The sequence below is a fragment of the Crotalus tigris genome, unplaced genomic scaffold (assembly GCF_016545835.1).
Source record: "Crotalus tigris isolate CLP2741 ecotype Arizona unplaced genomic scaffold, ASM1654583v1 scf7180000017690.20705106771:4171800, whole genome shotgun sequence".
Classification (NCBI taxonomy): Eukaryota; Metazoa; Chordata; class Lepidosauria; order Squamata; family Viperidae; genus Crotalus; species Crotalus tigris.
The window spans coordinates 1,757,501-1,775,693 of NW_024096569.1; the positions used below are offsets into that span (position 1 = coordinate 1,757,501).

Below are 18,193 nucleotides of genomic sequence, written 5' to 3' on the forward strand. Positions count from 1 at the left end.
AAAGGAGATGGCTCGCCAGGTGAAGCAAAGAAGGAAGCCGGGATACAGTGTGCTGTTCTGCCAGGCAGTGGTGGATGATGGTTTGTGGCTACCCCAAACTCCTCCAACTCCTCCTCTTCCTCCTCCACACCCTTCCTCCCTTCTAGCACTGATGTTGTTACCTAATTGGGTCATGAAATGTCTGCAAGAAAACCACCAAGCTCAGAGAGCACCAAGGGCCCCTCAGTTGTCCTCCTCCTCCTTCTCCTTCACCTCCTCCTCCTCCTCCCCCTTCTCCTCCTCCCCACACCCTTCCTCCCTTCTACCACTGATGTTGTTACCTAATTGGGTCATGAAATGTCTGCAAGAAAACCACCAAGCTCAGAGAGCACCAAGGGCCCCACAATCTTCCTCCTCCACCTCTTTCTCCTTCTCCTTCTCTTCCACCTTCTCCTACTCCTTCTCCTCCCTTCCTCCTCCCCCTTCCCCTCCTCCTCCCCCTCCCCCTTCTCCTCCTCCTCCTCTCCACACCCTTCCTTCCTTCTAGCACTGATGTTGTTACCTAATTGGGTCATGAAACATCTGCAAGAAAACAACCAAGCTTAGAGAGCACCCAGGGCCCCACAGTCCTCCCCCTCCTCCTCCTCCTCGCGCTCCAGGTGAGACGGACCCCTGCCTCCACGCGCAAGGCGGGTCCAAAGGAGCCAGTGGCAGAACTTCTCCTGCGGAAGGCATCCAATTCGTGGGGAGGGAAGCTCGCGGTTTCTTTCTTTCCTTTTGAAGAATGTTAATTGCCCAGTGCAGGGGAAGCGCCAGTCGCCCTGGAGGATGTTCAGCACGTGGACCGGAGGAAACCGTCCGTCACGTGGAGATCCTGGTTACGACACGGTCAAGAGACGCCTCCAGGAATCTTCGCATTCGGGCTGCGTCACTCCCCAGGCAGGTAGCCAACGATTCAGCTGCACACCTATTTTGTAATTCACTGGCTAAACCGGGCAGGGGCAAGTTTTTTTTTTTCCAGAAGCGGCTCGCCATTGCCTCCTTCCTAGGGCTGAGAAGATACGGCTGGCTGACGGTCCCCCGGCCGACTTCCACGCCCAAGGCAAGACTAGAACTCTCAGCCCCCTGGCGATTGGCCCAGCGTCACCCAGAGGCTTTCATGCCCACGACAGGACTAGAACTCACCACCTCCCAGTTTTTAGCCCAGCACCTTCCCCTCTACACCAAACTGGCTCTCGGCCATTGTTATTCCTCCCAAGAACTTGAACACAGCACCAGGCTAAAACCAACTCCCCCCCCCCAATGACTCTTCAGAAGAAACGCAAGAACAAGGAACAACGCAGGCCGGCCGCCTCTGGTGTCATCCTCTGCTGTTTATTTTCAACAGTTCGGTTGTTTCCAAACAACAATCAAGAAGAAGAAGAAGAAAAACCCTAGAACAGTGTTTTCTCAACCTTGACCATTTTAAGGCATGTGGACTTCAACTCCCAGAATTCCACAGCCAGCGTTGCTGGCTGTGGAATTCTGGGAGTTGAAGTCCACATGCCTTAAAATGGCCAAGGTTGAGAAAACACTGTTCTAGAAGTAGCTAGATGGACCCATTCTATTGACATCAAGCGGTCTCTGCGGATGGAGGAGCAGCGCCACCACCATCCCTAACTCAGCCCTGGACTACGGTGCCCATCGCCCCCAAGGTTACAGCCGGACAGGCAGAGTCGGCCAGGTTGCAGAAGCAGTTGGGGCAGGGGGTAGAACCGGAATAAGAGAAGGCCCGTTTGCCTGGAGGAAGAGGAGGAGGAGGAGGAAGGGTGGCTGACTTCTTCTCTTTTATTCCCCCATTTTTGTGCTTTTCACTCATCACAAGTTTCAAAGTTAACTTTTTTAAACTGGGAGAGAGATCCCCCAAAAGTGCTTTTTTTTTTTTTTCTTTCCAAGAGGCAAGCGGGCTTTGTTTCTCCTTGAAGACGTTTCGCTTCTCATCCAAGAAGCTTAGTAATAATAATAATAAAGTTGGAAGGGACCTCGGAGGTCTTCTAGTCCAACCCCCTGCTCAGGCAGGAAACCCTGTGTGCCATTTCAGCCAAACGGCGGTCCGGCCTCGTCTTAAAAACAGTAAAGTGCGTTGCCCTGAGCTTTCAGCGGATACAAATCTGGATCAAGATTCTTTTAAAAATTTAAATTCTTTTAAAAAAAAAAAAAAACAACAACACTTTCCCTCCTGCCCCCCCCCCAAGCCACGTGGCTGCCCACCCCATAAGGATCTCTTTTTCTGATTTATAGGTAGAAATGCTACTGGAACCGTTTTCAGTTATAACAGCTCTACGCCGAGCGGCTTCCTGAACCGGCTGGAACTCTTCCTAGCTCTCAAAAAGGGGAATATTCCCCAAAATATTCCCCCAAAGGGGGAGCAGCCTTGCTAAGGGCGGCCAGCCACCGCAATGTGGAGGGCAAGAAAGAGGACTGGAAGTGGGTTTGCGAAGCAGGTACGATGGGTCTTACTTGGAAAGGGGTTGGATTTGCATGCAAATTAGAGATTTAGAATAGAAGAGAGCTGGTAGGGACCTTGGAGGTCTTCTAGTCCAGCCCCCTGCTCAAGCAGGAGAACCTACACCAGGGGGCTTCAAACCTGGCCCTTTTATGACTTGTGGACTTCAACTCCCAGAATTCCTCAGCCAGGCATGCTGGCTAAGGAATTCTGGGAGTTGAAGTCCACAAGTCACAAAAGGGTCCTAGTTCCCTCACGCTGGCTGAGGAATTCTGGGAGTTGAAGTCCACAAGTCACAAAAGGGTCCTAGTTCCCTCACGCTGGCTGAGGAATTCTGGGAGTTGAAGTCCACAAGTCATCAAAGGGCCAAGTTTGAAGCCCCCTGCCCTATACCATTCCAGACAAATAGGTAATGTAATCAGAATAGAGCTGGAAGGGACTTTGGAGGTCTTCTAGTCCAGCCCCTGCTCAAGCAGGAGACCCTATATCATTTCGGACAGGAGGCTATCCAGTCTCTTCTTAAAACTCTCCAGTGATGGAGCAATTCGCAACTTCTGGTGGCAAGCAGTTCCCCTGGTTAATTGTCCTCACTGTTAGGAAGTTTCTCCTTCATTCCAGGTTGCTTCTCTCTTTGGTCCCTTTCCAAAGAATTTTAAGGGACTCAGAATGAAGGTTTCTCTGCTGGGCTTTGCCACGTTGAATAACCTCACTGAACATCATGTTCCATTATGGCAGGATTGTCCAAACGTGTCCCTTTTAAGAGATGCGGACTTCAACACCCAGAATTCCAGCTGAGAGAGCGCAAGTCCACATGCCTGGCTGGGGAATTCTGGGAGTTGAAGTCCACATATCTTAAAGTGACCAAGGTGAAGACAATCTGCCTTCGGACTTCTGTGGCTGTTCACAGAAAAAGCTCATCCAGGGGTCTTCCAACTTGGCCCTTTGATGACTGGTGGACTTCGACTCCCAGAATTCTTCAGCCAGGCACACCGGCTGAGGAATTCTGGGAGTCGAAGTCCACCAGCCATCAAAGGGCCACGTTGGAAGACCCCTGCTTGTGGACTTCAACTCCCAGAATTCCTCAGCCGGGTACGCCGGCTGAGGAATTCTGGGAGTTGAAGTCCACAAGTCACCAAAGGGCCACGTTGGAAGACCCCTGGACTAGTCAAATGCAGGAATCCATGGCGTTTAACCGCACGGCACCTTTTGTCAGTTCAAAGGGGCAACTCTGAGATCATTGCAACTCCCGTGGCGAAAATTGGGAAATTTGTCAGCTGCATGCCAAGGCGACGGGGCCGGTGCTCTTGTGAGAAAGCCCACCGTCTCCTCCATTCTGACCAGCAGATGCCCACCCCATGGCTGCCCTCCGCAGTGACCGAGGGAAGAGGTGCAGGTGCTACTCTAGAGTATAAACTTCACAGCCAGCGCAAGGCTATCGAGAAGTGCGAAAAAGGGGGAGGCCGCCAGGCCAACCGGAGCAAAGAATTGGGGTAGGGAGGGGGGAACGCAGGAGCTGTCCTTCCTCTTTCCCCACTGCCCCACCTGACCCTTGACCCCGAGGGCCACTTTTTATTATTGCTTTTAAAAGAGATGGCTCATTCCTTGAAAATGGATGGGGGGGGGGCGGGTGAAAAAGGAGCAGGAAGGGAGGGAGGGAGGGAGGGAGGAGAAATAGATAAGAGGAAGGAAGGAAAAGGAGAATATTTGCAGCCCAGGGTTGAAATGAAGGGTCTTTGGTGCCCTCTGAGCTGGGTGGTTTTCTTGCAGACGTTTCGTAGCCAAACTAGATAACATCATCAGCGGTAGAAGGGAGAGGGGTTTGCAGGGTGGAGGAAAAAGAGGAGGGGGAAGACGGAGAGGAAAGGGAGGAGGAGGAGGAGGGGGAGGACAATGGGGTCCTGGTTAGTCTCTGAGCTGGGTGGTTTTCTTGCAGACGTTTCATGGCCCAACTAGATAACATCATACACTGATGAGGTTACCTAGTTTGGGTCATGAAACGTCTGCAAGAAAACCACCCAGCTCAGAGAGCATCAAGAACAGAAAACAGGGAAGGAAGGAAGGAAGGAAGGAAGGAAGGAAGGAAGGAAGGAAGGAAGGAAGGAAGGAAGGAAGGAAGGAGGGAGGGGAGGAAAGAAAGAAAGAGATAAAGAGAGGAAGAAAGAAAGAAAGAAAAAGAAAGAAAAAGAGTGGGAGGGAGAGAGGGAAGGAGGGAAGGAAGGGATGGAGGAAAGAGGGAGGGAGGGAAGGAAAGAGAAAGAAAGGATAAAGAAAGAAAGAAAGAAAAAAGATAAAGAGAGGAAGAAAGAAAGAAAAAGAAAGAAAGGGAGGGAGGGAGGAAGGAAGAAGGGAAGGAAGGAGAAAGAGAAGGAGCAAAGAGGGAGGAAGAAGGGAAGGAAGGAAGACTGAGGAGCTGAGAACCAGAGCTGGGGTCACCCCCATTTCGAGTCCTGACCCCTAGGAGCCTTTGGGGAGCATCCCAGGGGGAGGGGAGAACGGATTCTCTTCCCTCTCAACTAATCACTGCTGCAGGACCAGCTCTACAGCCGCGGTTTTTCCAAACCCGGCCACATCCCTCAAGTCCTGGACTCTGTGTTCCCGGCCACCACACCAGAAGTAAGTTGCCCTTTTCTTCTGGGATGGCTTTCCCCTTCCCTAATCTAGTCGCCGGGACTCCTGGTGGTCTCCCATCCCAACCCTTACCAGGCTGGACCCTGCTTCCACTTCTGCCATCGGCCGCAGCCAGCCAGCAAGCGGGGACCGACCCAGACGAGCGATCCAGGCAGGTCAGCCCACCTGCCCGGTTGCTTCTTGAGAAATCGAGGGTAGGGGACGGCGGGGGGGGGGTGTCAAAAAAGGCAAGATGGCGGCCGCCATCCTACGAGCTCAGGACCGCCCCTTCTTTCATACACATCCTAACACACGTGCTGGGTGTCAACGCTGCAAATATTGTATTTCTGTGACAAGATCGCAGCCAGCATCTTGACCTGGCAGGTGTCACAGTAGAACGAAAAGGATCTGCTGGACAGATTATTTTTTGGGGAGCCATTGAAGGAAGAACCGGGAAGAACCGAAAAGAGAAAGGCAAACTCGGAAGAATTAAACTGGAGTGTGTGTCTGTGTGTGTGTGTGCACATGTGTTTTTCTTCCACTGTGGGTGCTGTTTTCCCACGTGGCTCCTGATTTAGGCCAGCCTGGCCCTTCGGCAATGCCTCTCGGTGGATTCGGACGATAATGCTGGTGTTTAATCCCGGAAAACGTGGGACCATATTGCGATTGTGCTTCCGTGACCTGAAATTCCCGAACCTGGCCGCCTTTCAGACGTGCATTGGGCCTAAAACCTTCGGGTCCCTGTCTCCCCCCCCCCACAGCATGTCCAGAAAGGAAACACAGATTGGAGAAAACGGATCGCCACGTGCCACGGCCTCCAAGGCAAAAGCAATCCAGGGAGAAACGGGGTGCAGGGGACCCCCACAAGGGTTAAATCGAGGTTATCTTACACCAGTGGTTCTCAACCTTTCTAATGCCGCGACCCCATAATACAGTTCCCCATGTTGTGGTGACCCCCAACCACTTATACATCACCGGGTGCCAGGGGTGTGGCCAAAGAAAAGGGGGGAAAAATGGCGGACAGCCTTGTTTGGCGACCTCCGTGAAATGGTCGTTCGACCCCAAATGGGGTCCCGACCCACAGGTTGAGAACCACTGTCTTAAATCCAGACAAACTGAGGTACTCTTAGACCGAGATTGTGCTTATTTCTCTAGGTTGTCCCCCCCCACACACACACTTCCAACAACTGTCTGTCCCTCTGGAGAGAGCCAGTCTCCCCCCCCCATACACCATACGGAAAGGGGGTGCAGCAGCCCAGCTAGGCCCAAGGCAGCGGGCCTCCCCCGCCAAGCACGATTGCTCATGCCGTAGATTTGAACTCAAGACTCAAGCAGCTGCCACGGGGCAGGGCGAAGCCATCCGCGTCAACCTGCCTTGGAAGAATATGGATATTTGGTTCATGCGCAAAAGCAGCGGCGCCTCTTGGCCCACCCCCGCCCTGTAGAAGGCAGCAGCTGGTGGGAGGCGGGCGGGGTGGGATGGGGGGGAACGGGGGTCCTCGGAGGAGCAGGTGGGGCCGGGCGCGGCCAGCCCTACGCCCGGGACTCCTTCTTGGCGTTGGGTTTGTTCCCCAGGATCGCGTCCATTTCCTGGATGATTTGAGGGGTCAGCTGGGTTAGGACCTGTAGGGGGAGAAAGCGCGAAGAGGGGGAAAAATGTTGCTGAATAAGGGGGTTGGACTAGATGACCTCCAAGGTCCCTTCCAACATTATTATTATTATGGATCATCGCACAGTCAGCCAGATGTTCAGACTGGATTTGGCATTTTGTCTCCCTATCGAGTCCTTACCCAGGACCTGGGATAGGCAGATGTGGATGTTTAACAGTATTACAGGTATCGTCGCAGGATGGAAGCCGTTCCTAGCAAGGCCGCCATTTGCAATTGACTAATAGCGAATTTGTCAATGCCAATGATGGTGTTCAAGTGGTGCTCCAGTTGTTCTGGGATTGCACCCAAGGCACCTATTACTATTGATACTGCCCTTGTTTGCTTTTGCCACAGTTTGTCTATTTCTATTTGTAGGTCTTTGTATTTTGTTATCTTCTCCAGTTCTTTCTCGTCTATCCTGCTGTCTCCAGGCACTGCCACGTCCACTATCCAGACTTTTTTGTCTTTCTTATCGACAATTGTTAAGTCTGGGGTGTTATGTTGCAGGTGCTTGTCTGTTTTTTTTAATTTTATTTTATTATTATTATTATTATTACATCTGTGTTGTTACAGCTGCCTTCTCAGTTGACTTGAGGCAGGGTCTCTTAAAATATCACAAAATGGCTAGGCGGGCTGAGCGGGCTAAAAAGCACATCTTTTGGGGAAGGGCAGCTTCCCAGAACACCCTGGATTGCAGCCCCCTTAAAGTTGGTTTTCTCTAAGGGGTTGGGGGGCGTTTGGGGGGGCAATCCAGGGATGGCTGGAGGCTTGTGCTGTTCAGCCTATTTACCTGTTTTTGTTCAAATCACCTTGCGTGGTGGGAAAAACTTCAGGTGGATGTAGGATACAGGTCTGAGGAATTCTGGGAGTTCAAGTCTTCAAACTGGGACCTTTTAGGACTTGTGGACTTCAACTCCCAGAATTCCTCAGCCAGGCACACTGGCTGAGGAATTCTGGGAGTTGAAGTCCACAAGTCATAAAGGGGGTCATAATTCCCTCACACTGACTGAAGAATTCTGGGAGTTGAAGTCCACCAGTCACCAAAGGGCCACGTTGGAAGGCCCCTGATCTAGAACATGGAGAGCAAGGGGGGAACTTCCCCCACCAACAGCCCCCTACCTTTATGGAGTTAAACGCAGCCCCTCCTCCCCCACCGAATAATCGATCACCAGATCTCTGGCGTCCTCCTCCTTACCTGAATAGATCCCAGGTTCTCAATCAGCTGCTCGGTGCTGGAGACCCCCAAGAGCACAGAACTGACCCCTTCCGAGCGGAGACACCAGGCTTTGGGGAAAGAGGAATCCCCGAAATAGGTCAGAAGGGAACAAGTGGAGCATCTTCTCCCCACCTTTCTAAAATTGGTGTTTGTGTGTGGGTGTGAGTGTGATTGCTCCCTCTCATCTCCGGTGCATTCGGAGACACTGTTCTGCAGGCCCCTCCTTGCGGTGAACCTGCTCCAGGGGCTGCACTGATTTCTCAACCCAAGAGGGTCCCAGCTAAAAGCATCAGGCACCCCGAAAAATGTTTGTGACGGAACCACGTCTGTTCACGCCTTCATCTGTCTGATACGTTCTTCGGAATCGCCCTCCTTGCCTCTTTTCCAGTCCCCTCCCCCCGTCTCAACCAGAGCTGTGGCTTTTCCTGGTGGTCTCCCATTCAAATGCCCAAGTCTTGCTTAGCCGACTAACAGAATAACAAGAGTTGGAAGGGACCTTGGAGGTCCTGTAGTCCATCCCTACCTCCCACCGCCCCTTATATGTACCATTTCAGTTAAATGGTTATCCAGTCTCTTCTTAAAAACCTCCAGCGATGGAGCACCCACAACTTCTGGTGGCAAGTCGTTCCCCTGGTTAATTGTCTTCCTTGTCAGGAAATTTCTCCTTAGCTTTTCAAGAACAGCCAAAATCCTTAAGACACTTCTGGGAGTTTCTATTTTCTATTATTTTCTATTTTATTTTCCATTATTTTCTATGTTCTGTTCTATCCTAGTTCTATTTCTATTCTATTCTATTCTATTCTATTCTATTCTATTCTATTCTATTCCTTATTTCTATTCTAATTCCATATATTTTATTCTGTTCTATTCTGTTCTATTCTATTCTATTCTATTCCTTATTTCTATTCTAATTCCATCTATTCTATTCTATTCTATTCTATTCTATTCTATTCTATTCTATTCTATTCTATTCTATCCTATCCTATCCTATTCTAAGAAGGCCTTATCTGGATCTCCTAGCGGAGAGGGACGACTGCCTGTCTTGGGGCCTTGTTACAAAAAGGCATGCACACAGACACAGAGGCACACACACACACGTCCTCCAGCGTCCTCACCAATGGCCAGCTGCGCCACCGTGCAGCCCAGGCGTTTGGCGATGGGCTGGAGCGCTTTCACCTTGCTTTGCTGCTTCTTGCCGTCTTCGCTCTGCAGCTTCTCCTTCAGCCAGTGGTAGCCCTGAAAGAAGAAGAGGAGAAGGCCAGACCGTCACGGAGGGACCAGCAAGCCGTGAACCTCAGCCCAACCAGCTGGCTGAGGAATTCTGGGAGTTGAAGTCCACACGTCTTAAAAGTTGCCAAAAGTTGATAGACCCCTAATATAGACGGTGATAATTTATAAAAATTATTAAGCGCAAATGGAAACACATGCGTTGTTTCCACAGCAAGGAAGATAAAGCAGAAAGGGTTCAACGGTCTGATTCAAAGAGGAGAATACACTTAATTACTTTTTAAAATTTGGACGCCACTTCTGGATTTGGTGCTTAGCACAGTGACCTCTGTGCTAGCGTGTAAAAGTGAAAAGCGGAAGCCGTATTGTGCTTATCTTGTGCTGCGCTTCCAAAGAGTCGGAAAAAGTCAACGCTTTTCTCTTTTTTCCCCTTGTCCCTCGTATTTTCTCCCCCGCCTCTTTTTTACTTTCTCTAATTCCCTGTGTCTTATTTTCCTTTGTATTTTATTCTTAGATAAAACGAGATCCAGGAGACGCTGGGAACTCTCCACGCCAACAGAAGGAAGACAAATCTTCCATCCCAGAAATTCCTGGCAAGGGGTTCCTGGCCTTGGAAGCCCACCAAGCTGGGGAGGACTTGAAAAGCCCACCTGGAAGCGAGCTGTGTTACCTTTTGGCAGTCAAGAACGGTTGGGATCCTACCTTCATGGAAGCCCGGCAGTTTTCCGGCACTTGCTCCTCATATTTCCCCGTGATGAGTCCACAGGCCAGCGGAGACCAAGTTATGGCGCCTACTCCTGAAGACGGTAAATGGGGCAGTTGGGGGTCAGAAGCGACAACAGGCCTTCCTCCTCCCCTCACTGAATAATAATAATAAAGTTGGAAGGGACCTTGGAGGTCATCTAGTCCAACCCCCTGCTCAGGCAGGAATAGATATCTTCAGGAGAGGAGGTCAAGCTATTCTCCAAAGCGCCTGAAGGCAGGACAGGAAGCAACGGGTGGAAATTAATCAAGGAAAGAAGCAACCTGGAACTAAGGAGAAACTTCCTGACAGTTAGAACAATTAACCAGTGGAACCACCTGCCTCCAGAAGCTGTGAATGCTCCAACACTGGAAGTTTTTAAGAAGAGACTGGGCAGCCATTTGTCTGAAATGGTGTAGGGTTTCCTGCCTGAGCAGGGGGTTGGACTTGATGACCTCCAAGGTCCCTTCTGAATCTTATTCTTTTTTCCTTCCTTCCTTCCTTCCTTCCTTCCTTCCTTCCTTCCTTCCTTCCTTCCTTCCTTCCTCCCTCCCTCCCTCCCTCCCTCCCTCCCTTCTCCAACTGAAAGTTTTTAAGAAGAAACTGGACAGCCATTTGTCTGAAATGGTGTAGGGTCTCCTGCCTGAGCAGGGGATTGGACTAGATGACCTCCAAGGTCCCTTCTGAATATTATTCCTCCCTCCCTCCCTTCCTTCTTTTCCTCCCTCCCTTCCTCCCTTCTCCAACACTGGAAGTTTTAAAGAAGAGACTGGACAGCCCTTTGTCCGAAATGGAATCGGGTCTCCTGCCTGAGCAGGGGGTTGGACTAGATGACCTCCAAGATCCCTTCTCACTTTATTATTATTATTTATTATTATTATTATTCACCTGGCAGGCTTGGTCCTTCCCTCAAGCTTATTGTGACCCCAGAGCAAGGGACCCCCAACTCCTTCAAGCGTCAGCCAGTGGGGTGATTAGCCCATTCACCTTGGGCTAATAAGCCACCTTCACTTCCGCAACGGGCAATGCTTGGGAATCATGGTTTGTCTCCTAGGGAGGGGACCCTAATTGCAAAAAAAAAAAAACCTCCCCTAAAGACACCACCGAGGTCCTTTTTTGTGTTCGTCGGTGTTTTGCCAACTCTGACCATTTTAAGACCGGTGGACTTCAACTCCCAGAATTCCTCTGGCTGGAGAATTCTGGGAGTTGAAGTCCAGCCGTCTTAAAGTTGCCGAGATGATGAACCCATTAATATCGGTTCAAAGCAGGGTTAACATGAATAGATGGGGAGGAGGAAAGGAAGGACCTTACCATGCAGGAGGGGAAAATAAGAGGGGGGGAGACCCCCTCCTCCCCTCCCCCTCCCCAGCCCCCCCCCCGTTCCTCCTTACCGATCTTGTGATACAATTCCGGAAGCTGCGTCTCCACCTTTTCCCTCTGGAACATGTGATACTCCGCTTGTTCGCACACGGGAGGGATGAGGTTGAACTGGCGGGCTACCGAGTAGGCTTCCTACGTCGCGGAGAAGAAAGAGAGGAAAGGAAGAAGAGATTGGGATGGGGGGAAAAAAGAGAGAAGAACCCATCTTTACCGCCACCCCCCAAAAAAGATTTTACCATAATCTCCATGGCGCTCCATCGAGAAGTGCCCCAGTACATGGCCATGCCTTGGTTGATGACGTACGTCATGGCTCGGACGATCTCTGGCGGGAAGAACGGAAATATAAAAGAGATCAGCACTAAAGTTCCTTTTTCCTTCGTTTCTTCCTCACGTCTCAAAGACGGGGAGTTTTCCGTACTCAGAAAACCAGGTTAACGGGGGGGGGGGGGGAAAGGGAACGAAGGCCAGTGACTTGATGCAGAAGTTCATCTGAACAGAATATCGGAGATGGAAGGGACCTTGGGAGGTCTTCCAGTCCAGCCCCCTGCTCAGGCAGGAAAACCTACACCATCTCAGACAAGTGACTGTCTAGTCCAGTGGTTCTCCACCTGTGGGTCGGGACCCCATTTGGGGTCGAACGACCATTTCACGGGGGTCGCCAAACAACGCCGTCCGCCATTTTTCCCCCCTTTTCCTTAGCTGCGCTCCTCCCTTTTATTCTATTGGCTTTTGAAAGCCAATAGAACAGACTCTCTTGAATAGAGTCTAATTCTATTGGCTTTCAAAAGCCAATAGGAATTGTCCAGGCTGTCTCTGCTCTGCTGAGCCCGCCAAAAGTCCCATTCTGCAAACGGGGCTGCACCAGTTGAGTGGTCCTCGACTTCCGACCGGTTGAGTAGTCCTCGACTTCCGACCGGTTGGGGGTCGCGGCATTAAAAAGGTTGAGAACCACTGGTCTAGTCTCTTCTTAAAATCCTCCAGTGATGGAACGCCCACGATTTCTGGTGGCCAGCTGTTCCACTGGTTAATTGTCCTCACTGTCAGGAAGTTTCTCTTTAATTCCAGGTTGCTTCTCTCTTTGGTCAGTTTCCAACCATTGTTTCTCGTCCTTCCCTCTGGTGCTTTGGAGAACAACGTGACCCCCCTTCTCTTTGTGGCAGCCCCCCAAATACTGGAACGCTGCTATCATGTCTCCCCCGTTTCTTCTTTTCTCTAGACTAGCCAGACCCAAGTCTTGCAGCCGTTCTTCATATGTTTTGGTCTCCAGGCCTTGGATCCTCTTAGTTGTTCTTCTCTGACCTTTTTCCAAACTCTCAACATCTTTTTTTGTGAGACGGTGACCAAAATTGGTTGCAGTAGCCCAAGTGTGGCCTCACCAGGGTTTTATAAAGCGGTGCTAATACTTCGCGTGATCACAATTGTCCAGCTAAGGTAGTGCTTCTCACCCTGTGGGTCGGGACCCCATTTGGGGTCGAACGACCATTTCACGGGGGGTCGCCAAACAACGCAGTCCGCCATTTTTTTCCCCCCTTTTCCTTAGCTGTGCTACTCCCTTTTATTCTATTGGCTTTGGAAAGCCAATAGAAGAGACTCTCTTGAATAGAGTCTAATTCTATTGGCTTTCAAAAGCCAATAGGAATTGTCCAGGCTGTCTCTGCCCTGCTGAGCCCGCCAAAAGTCCCAGTCTGCAAACGGTGCTGCACCAGTAGAACAGTCCTCGACTTATGACCGGTTGAGTAGTCCTCGACTTACGACCGGTTGGGGGTCGCAGCATTAAAAAGGTTGAGAACCACTGGTCTAAGGTCTCCCTCTTTATGTTTTGTGATCACCTTCGTGCTGATCAATTTGAATAGGAAATTCAAATCCTTTCTGGGCTTTAGAAGATCTCCGCAGACAGTATATTTATGCACAAACAGGGCTCGTTTTGGTGAACGAATGAACTCAAACATTGTGATTGAGTCAACAAGCCACAACTAGGACACAAAAGAAATGCCCGAGTGAGCCCAAGGCGTGAAACCAATTCTTCGTCGCCACCTTATATTTTCAATTTAGCATCACCTAATGCAAAATGGGCTAGAGGTGTTTGGTTTTTTTAAAAATCACTGTTCATAAAGAAAGTAAATCACCGCCTCTTTTTAAGTCATTTTTTCCTTAAGGAAAATCAAGAGTGTGTGAAATATAGTTCAAAGAAATCTTCCCAAAGAACATTGACTGTACTCTCTTTTCCCCAAAATGCAAAAAGTGGGTGAATTCACTATAAAAACAAAACAAAACCCAGGCACCCAAAGATTTGCATTTAGGCACGCTCAGCAAAAGACCCCTAAGATTGCCAACTCTTTCAGTGAGCTCTGCTCCTCGTCTTTCCTCGCAGTTTGATTTTCAGCCCTAAAACTCAAGTGTGTATTTTATTTATTTTTCCTACCTATTCAGTCCCTATTTCACAACAAGGCACTCTCCAGATCAGTGGTTCTCAACCTGTGGGTCGGGACCCCATTTGGGGTTGAACGACCATTTCACGGGGGTCGCCAAACAACGCAGTCCGCCATTTTTTTCCCCCTTTTCCTTAGCTGTGCTCCTCCCTTTTATTCCATTGGCTTTTGAAAGCCAATAGAAGAGACTCTCTTGAATAGAGTCTAATTCTACTGGCTTTCCAAAGCCAATAGGAATTGTCCAGGCTGTCTCTACCCTGCTGAGCCCACCAAAAGTCCCATTCTGCAAATGGGGCTGCACCAGTTGAGCAGTCCTCGACTTACGACCGGTTGAGTAGTCCTCAACTTACAACCAGTTCGGGGTTGCGGCATTAAAAAGGTTGAGAACCACTGCTCCAGACAGAAGGAAGTTTTGCTGATCAGGATTTCTGGATATTTAAATAGCGGCCGACACGATGAAAAGCAGCTAGACGGGAGACTGTGGCCTAGTTGACAGTACAACCCACACACAACTTCAGACGGGGCGGGGGAGGCACAAAACTTGCACTACACTACACACATCTGCTGCCTACACAGAAGCACAGCGGGAGTAAACCTAGATGAGTAAGATGGAAGCAAGCTCCACTGAAACCAACAGAGTTTACTTGTTGGGAAGACATGCAGCAGATTTAAAAAAAGTATTTCTCAGACTTGGAAAAGTTCAAAGCAGGTGGACTCCAACTCCCGGAATTCCCCAGCCAGCCATGAATCGGTGGCTGGGGAATTCTGGGAGTTGGAGTCCACCCGCCTTGAACTTTTCCAAGTCTGAGAACCGCTGAGTTAGGGGATTAAAGACGACTGGCTACAACTAGGAGGCGATGATGGACGGCAGGAAGAAGTCCTGGGTTCAAGACGAGAGGAAAAAGTGGCAAATCCTTCTCAAGCCTTCCTGCGCGGGTCTTTACATAGTCTTTCTGCGATATAATAATAATAATAGTAATAATAATAATATCTGCCTATCCCGGGTCCTGGGTAAGGACTCGATAGGTAGACAAAATGCCAAATCCAGTCTGAACATCTGGCTGACTGTGCGATGATCCATAATAATAATAATAATGATAATAATAGTTGGAAGGGACCTTGGAGGTCATCTAGTCCAACCCCCTGCTCAGGCAGGAAACCCTACACCATTTCAGACTAGTAATAGTAGTAGTAGTAATAGTAATAGTAGTAGTAGTAATAGTAATAGTAATAGTAGTAGTAGTAATAATAATAATAATAATAATAATAATAATAATAATAATAAAGTTGGAAGGGACTTTGGAAGTTATCTAGTCCAACCCCCTGCTCAGGTAGGAAACCCTACACCATTTCAGACTAGTAATAGTAATAATAATAATAATAATAATAATAATAATAATAATAATAATAAAGTTGGAAGGGACCTTGGAAGTTATCTAGTCCAACCCCCTGCTCAGGTAGGAAACCCTACACCATTTCAGACTAGTAATAGTAATAATAATAATAATAATAATAATAATAATAATAATAATAATAATAATAATAAAGTTGGAAGGGACCTTGGAGGTCATCTAGTCCAACCCCCTCCTCAGGCAGGAAACCCTATATCATTTTTTTTCTTCCCCGTTGCATTTTTTTCCCCACCTCGTTTTTTAACCTCTGGCGATTTATTTTATTTCATTTTATTTTATTTTACCCTAACACCTGTGCATCTCTCTTTTGTCTTTTGTTCCCTCACTGGCTGGGGAATTCTGGGAGTTGAAGTCCAAAGGGACAGGGGTTGAGAAAAGACACTCACGTTGTAGGTGTGTGTGCGTGTGGTTTTTTTTTTTTTAAAGGCTTGAGAGGTTTGGGGTGCAAGGGAGAAGAGGGGCAGCAGGAGTTTTGGGGAGGGGATCAATCTTTAGTACCTTCCAGCAGGAAAACCCGGAAGTTTAGGTCACTCTCTGCAGGAAGGAGAAAACCAGTGAGATGGGCTGGAGTTTGCCAAGAGAAGACTGGACACCTTTTTGTGTGTGTGTGTGTGTGTGAGAGAGAGAGAGAGATCCAGGCCCCTGGGACCACTCTGCCCCCCCCCCAGCACACCTACATGGGAAAAAATGGGTGGATGGGTGTGAACAGAGGGACGTCTCCGCAAGAGCAGAGGCCGACTGCGGTTCTTAAGAGAGTCGTGCCTGTTTTCCTGAGCATTTCTGCTTTGGTCGTTAAGCAAGTCACGGCAAGGGGTGAAGGGACTCTTGCGGTCGTTAAGCAAATCTGGGGGAACCATCGAATTTGCCGGTGGGAAGCCGGCTACGTAGGTCATAAAGGGTGATTAAGCGTTATCGACCTGCTGGCTTCCAAGCACCCGGATTTGGATGACATGGCCACGGGGATGGTCGTAAATGCGAGGAATGGTCGTTAAGTCACAGATCTAGCCCGTTTTCCTCTTCTTCATCTTCCCCTTCTTCTCCTTCTCCTCCTCCTCTTCTTCTTCCTCCCTTTCTTTTCCTCCTTCTCTTTCTCCTTCTCTTCCTCCTCCTCCTCCTCCTCCTTTGTCTCCTTCTCCTTCTTCTCCTCCTTCCTCTCCTTCTCCTCCTCCTCTTCCTCCTCCTCCTCCCTTCTTCTCTTTCTTCTCTTCCTCCTCCTCCTCCTCCTCCTTCCTCCTCCTCCTCCTCCTCCTCCATTTGCAAATTATATTCTTTGCCTTCCTATTTCTTATTTCTTTCCTGGCTGTTTTTCTTTTGAAAGAAAAGGGCGTAGCGGAGACAGATGAGGGGGGATCTGCAAGACCTGGTCCAAAAAGTCAAGATGGCTGCCTTGGAAGTGCAACCACAGCTTTGATTGGACCGCCGTGGCCGCCATCTTGATTTTTATTTTATTTTTTTAACTATACCCTGCAAAATATTTTTTTTTTAAGCCATGCCTCTGCGGAAGATCTGAAGTGGGCTGTATTGGCGGAGGAAGGACAGTGTGCTTTGTGTGTTTGTGTGGTGTTGTTTTCCTGGAGAGACAATTATGAAACCTTTTTTTTTAAAAAAAAAAAAATGCGGTGGCGTTGTCCTGGGAAGTGGTAGGAAGGCGTTCTGTTCAGGATGGACACAGGAGGCAGCCCTCACTCAAAAAGGGGTGGGGAATTTGGGGGGGGGGTCCCTTAATCCAGACCCCTAAAGTTTGAGGTGGGAGGGCGAGAAGACCCGGAAGAGAAGAAGCCACCCACCTTCCATGGGGCTGTTAGCATCCATCCGGTTAGCGAAGAGGATGTCGACGTATCCCAGCTGAAGCCTCTGCAGGGACCCTTTTAGCCCTGGAAAATTGAACGGGGTGGGGTGGGTGGGTGGGGAGAGAAGAAATGTTGGAATTGGAAGCCCCAAATTTGGAGCGCAGCCTCTAGGCTGGGGATGATGGGAGCTGGGAGACACCATCCGTCCTTCCGTCTAGCCATTCACCTGCCCATCTACCCGCCCCACCCATCCTTCTCTTCCTTAATCCATCCTTCCATTCATCCTTCTTTCACTCTGTCTCTCCATCCTTTCATCTGTTTGTCCCTCCGTTCACCTTTCCACTCTTCCGTATTTAAATCCATTCGTCCATCCATCCATCCATCCACTCACCCTCCTTCCCTCCCTCCCTTCTATTTATTTTCCCGTTCCTTCGTTCCTTTCCTTCCTTCCTTCTTTCCTCTCCCTTCTATTTATCTTTCCTTTCCTTCCTTCCTTCCCTCCCTTCTTCCTTCCTTCCTCTCCTTTCTATTTCTCTTTTCCTTCCTTCCTTCCTTCCCTCCCTCCTTCCCTTCTTTCTTCCTTCCTCTCCTTTCTATTTCTCTTTTCCTTCCTTCCTTCCCTCCCTCCCTCCTTCCCTTCTTCCTTCCTTTCTCTCCCTTCTATTTCTCTTTACCTTCCTTCCTTCCTTCCTTCCTTCCTTCCTTCCTTCCTTCCTTCCTTCCTTCCTTCCTTCCTTCCTTCCCTCCCTTCTTCCTTCCTCTCTTCCTTCTATTCCTTCCTTCCTTCCTTCCTTCCTTCCTTCCTTCCTCCCTACTCTGCTACTTAAGGCTTATCCTCCTTTCCATTCATTGCCCCCCCTCCCCTCTCGACTCAGCTCCCATGGGGGTCAGCCCCCCAGCCCCCCTTGCCCCCCCTCACCCTCAATGATGTGCTTCCGGGATAAGCCTCTTTCGGTCTCAGCCCTTTGAGGAAAGGAAGGAAGGAAGGAAGGAAGGAAGGAAGGAAGGAAGGAAGGAAGGAAGGAAGGAAGGAAGGAAGGAAGGAAGGAAGGAAAGAAGAAAGAAAGAGAAAGATCACATCCAGGGGCCTAGCGGCCAGCCCTGCACCCCCAACCCCCAAGGGGCACTTAGATCTTTTGAGGGTGCCCCAAGAAAAATACTGTGGGGGGGTTCTCATAATGTCATAATAAAAGCCACGGCATCCCCCCCTCCCCGCTGCCACCGTCGCCCCGCTGGGGAGGATGGTGCTTGTAGTCCACGGCCATCGGAAGCCGCCC

At 49.6% G+C, this 18,193-nt stretch overlaps 1 protein-coding gene across 5 annotated transcripts in view; it reads right to left on the reverse strand.

Moving 5' to 3' along the window:
- Positions 1-4,757: 4,757 nt before the first annotated feature.
- Positions 4,758-18,193, reverse strand: part of KCNAB3 (potassium voltage-gated channel subfamily A regulatory beta subunit 3) — a 38,581-nt gene continuing 25,145 nt past the window's right edge. For 3 of the 5 annotated variants that reach the window (XM_039337976.1, XM_039337979.1, XM_039337981.1), the window contains exons 7-15: positions 17,836-17,879; positions 16,914-17,000; positions 15,625-15,660; positions 11,522-11,607; positions 11,297-11,417; positions 9,866-9,960; positions 9,052-9,172; positions 7,916-8,004; positions 4,758-6,694 (exon numbers count right to left, since the gene is read on the reverse strand). In XM_039337976.1, coding sequence (XP_039193910.1) covers positions 6,605-6,694; positions 7,916-8,004; positions 9,052-9,172; positions 9,866-9,960; positions 11,297-11,417; positions 11,522-11,607; positions 15,625-15,660; positions 16,914-17,000; positions 17,836-17,879 — 769 coding nt within the window. In that variant the 3' untranslated portion in view covers positions 4,758-6,604. The remainder of the gene's footprint in view (positions 6,695-7,915; positions 8,005-9,051; positions 9,173-9,865; positions 9,961-11,296; positions 11,418-11,521; positions 11,608-15,624; positions 15,661-16,913; positions 17,001-17,835; positions 17,880-18,193) is intronic. The other 2 variants (XM_039337978.1, XM_039337980.1) reach the window with 1 other exon arrangement.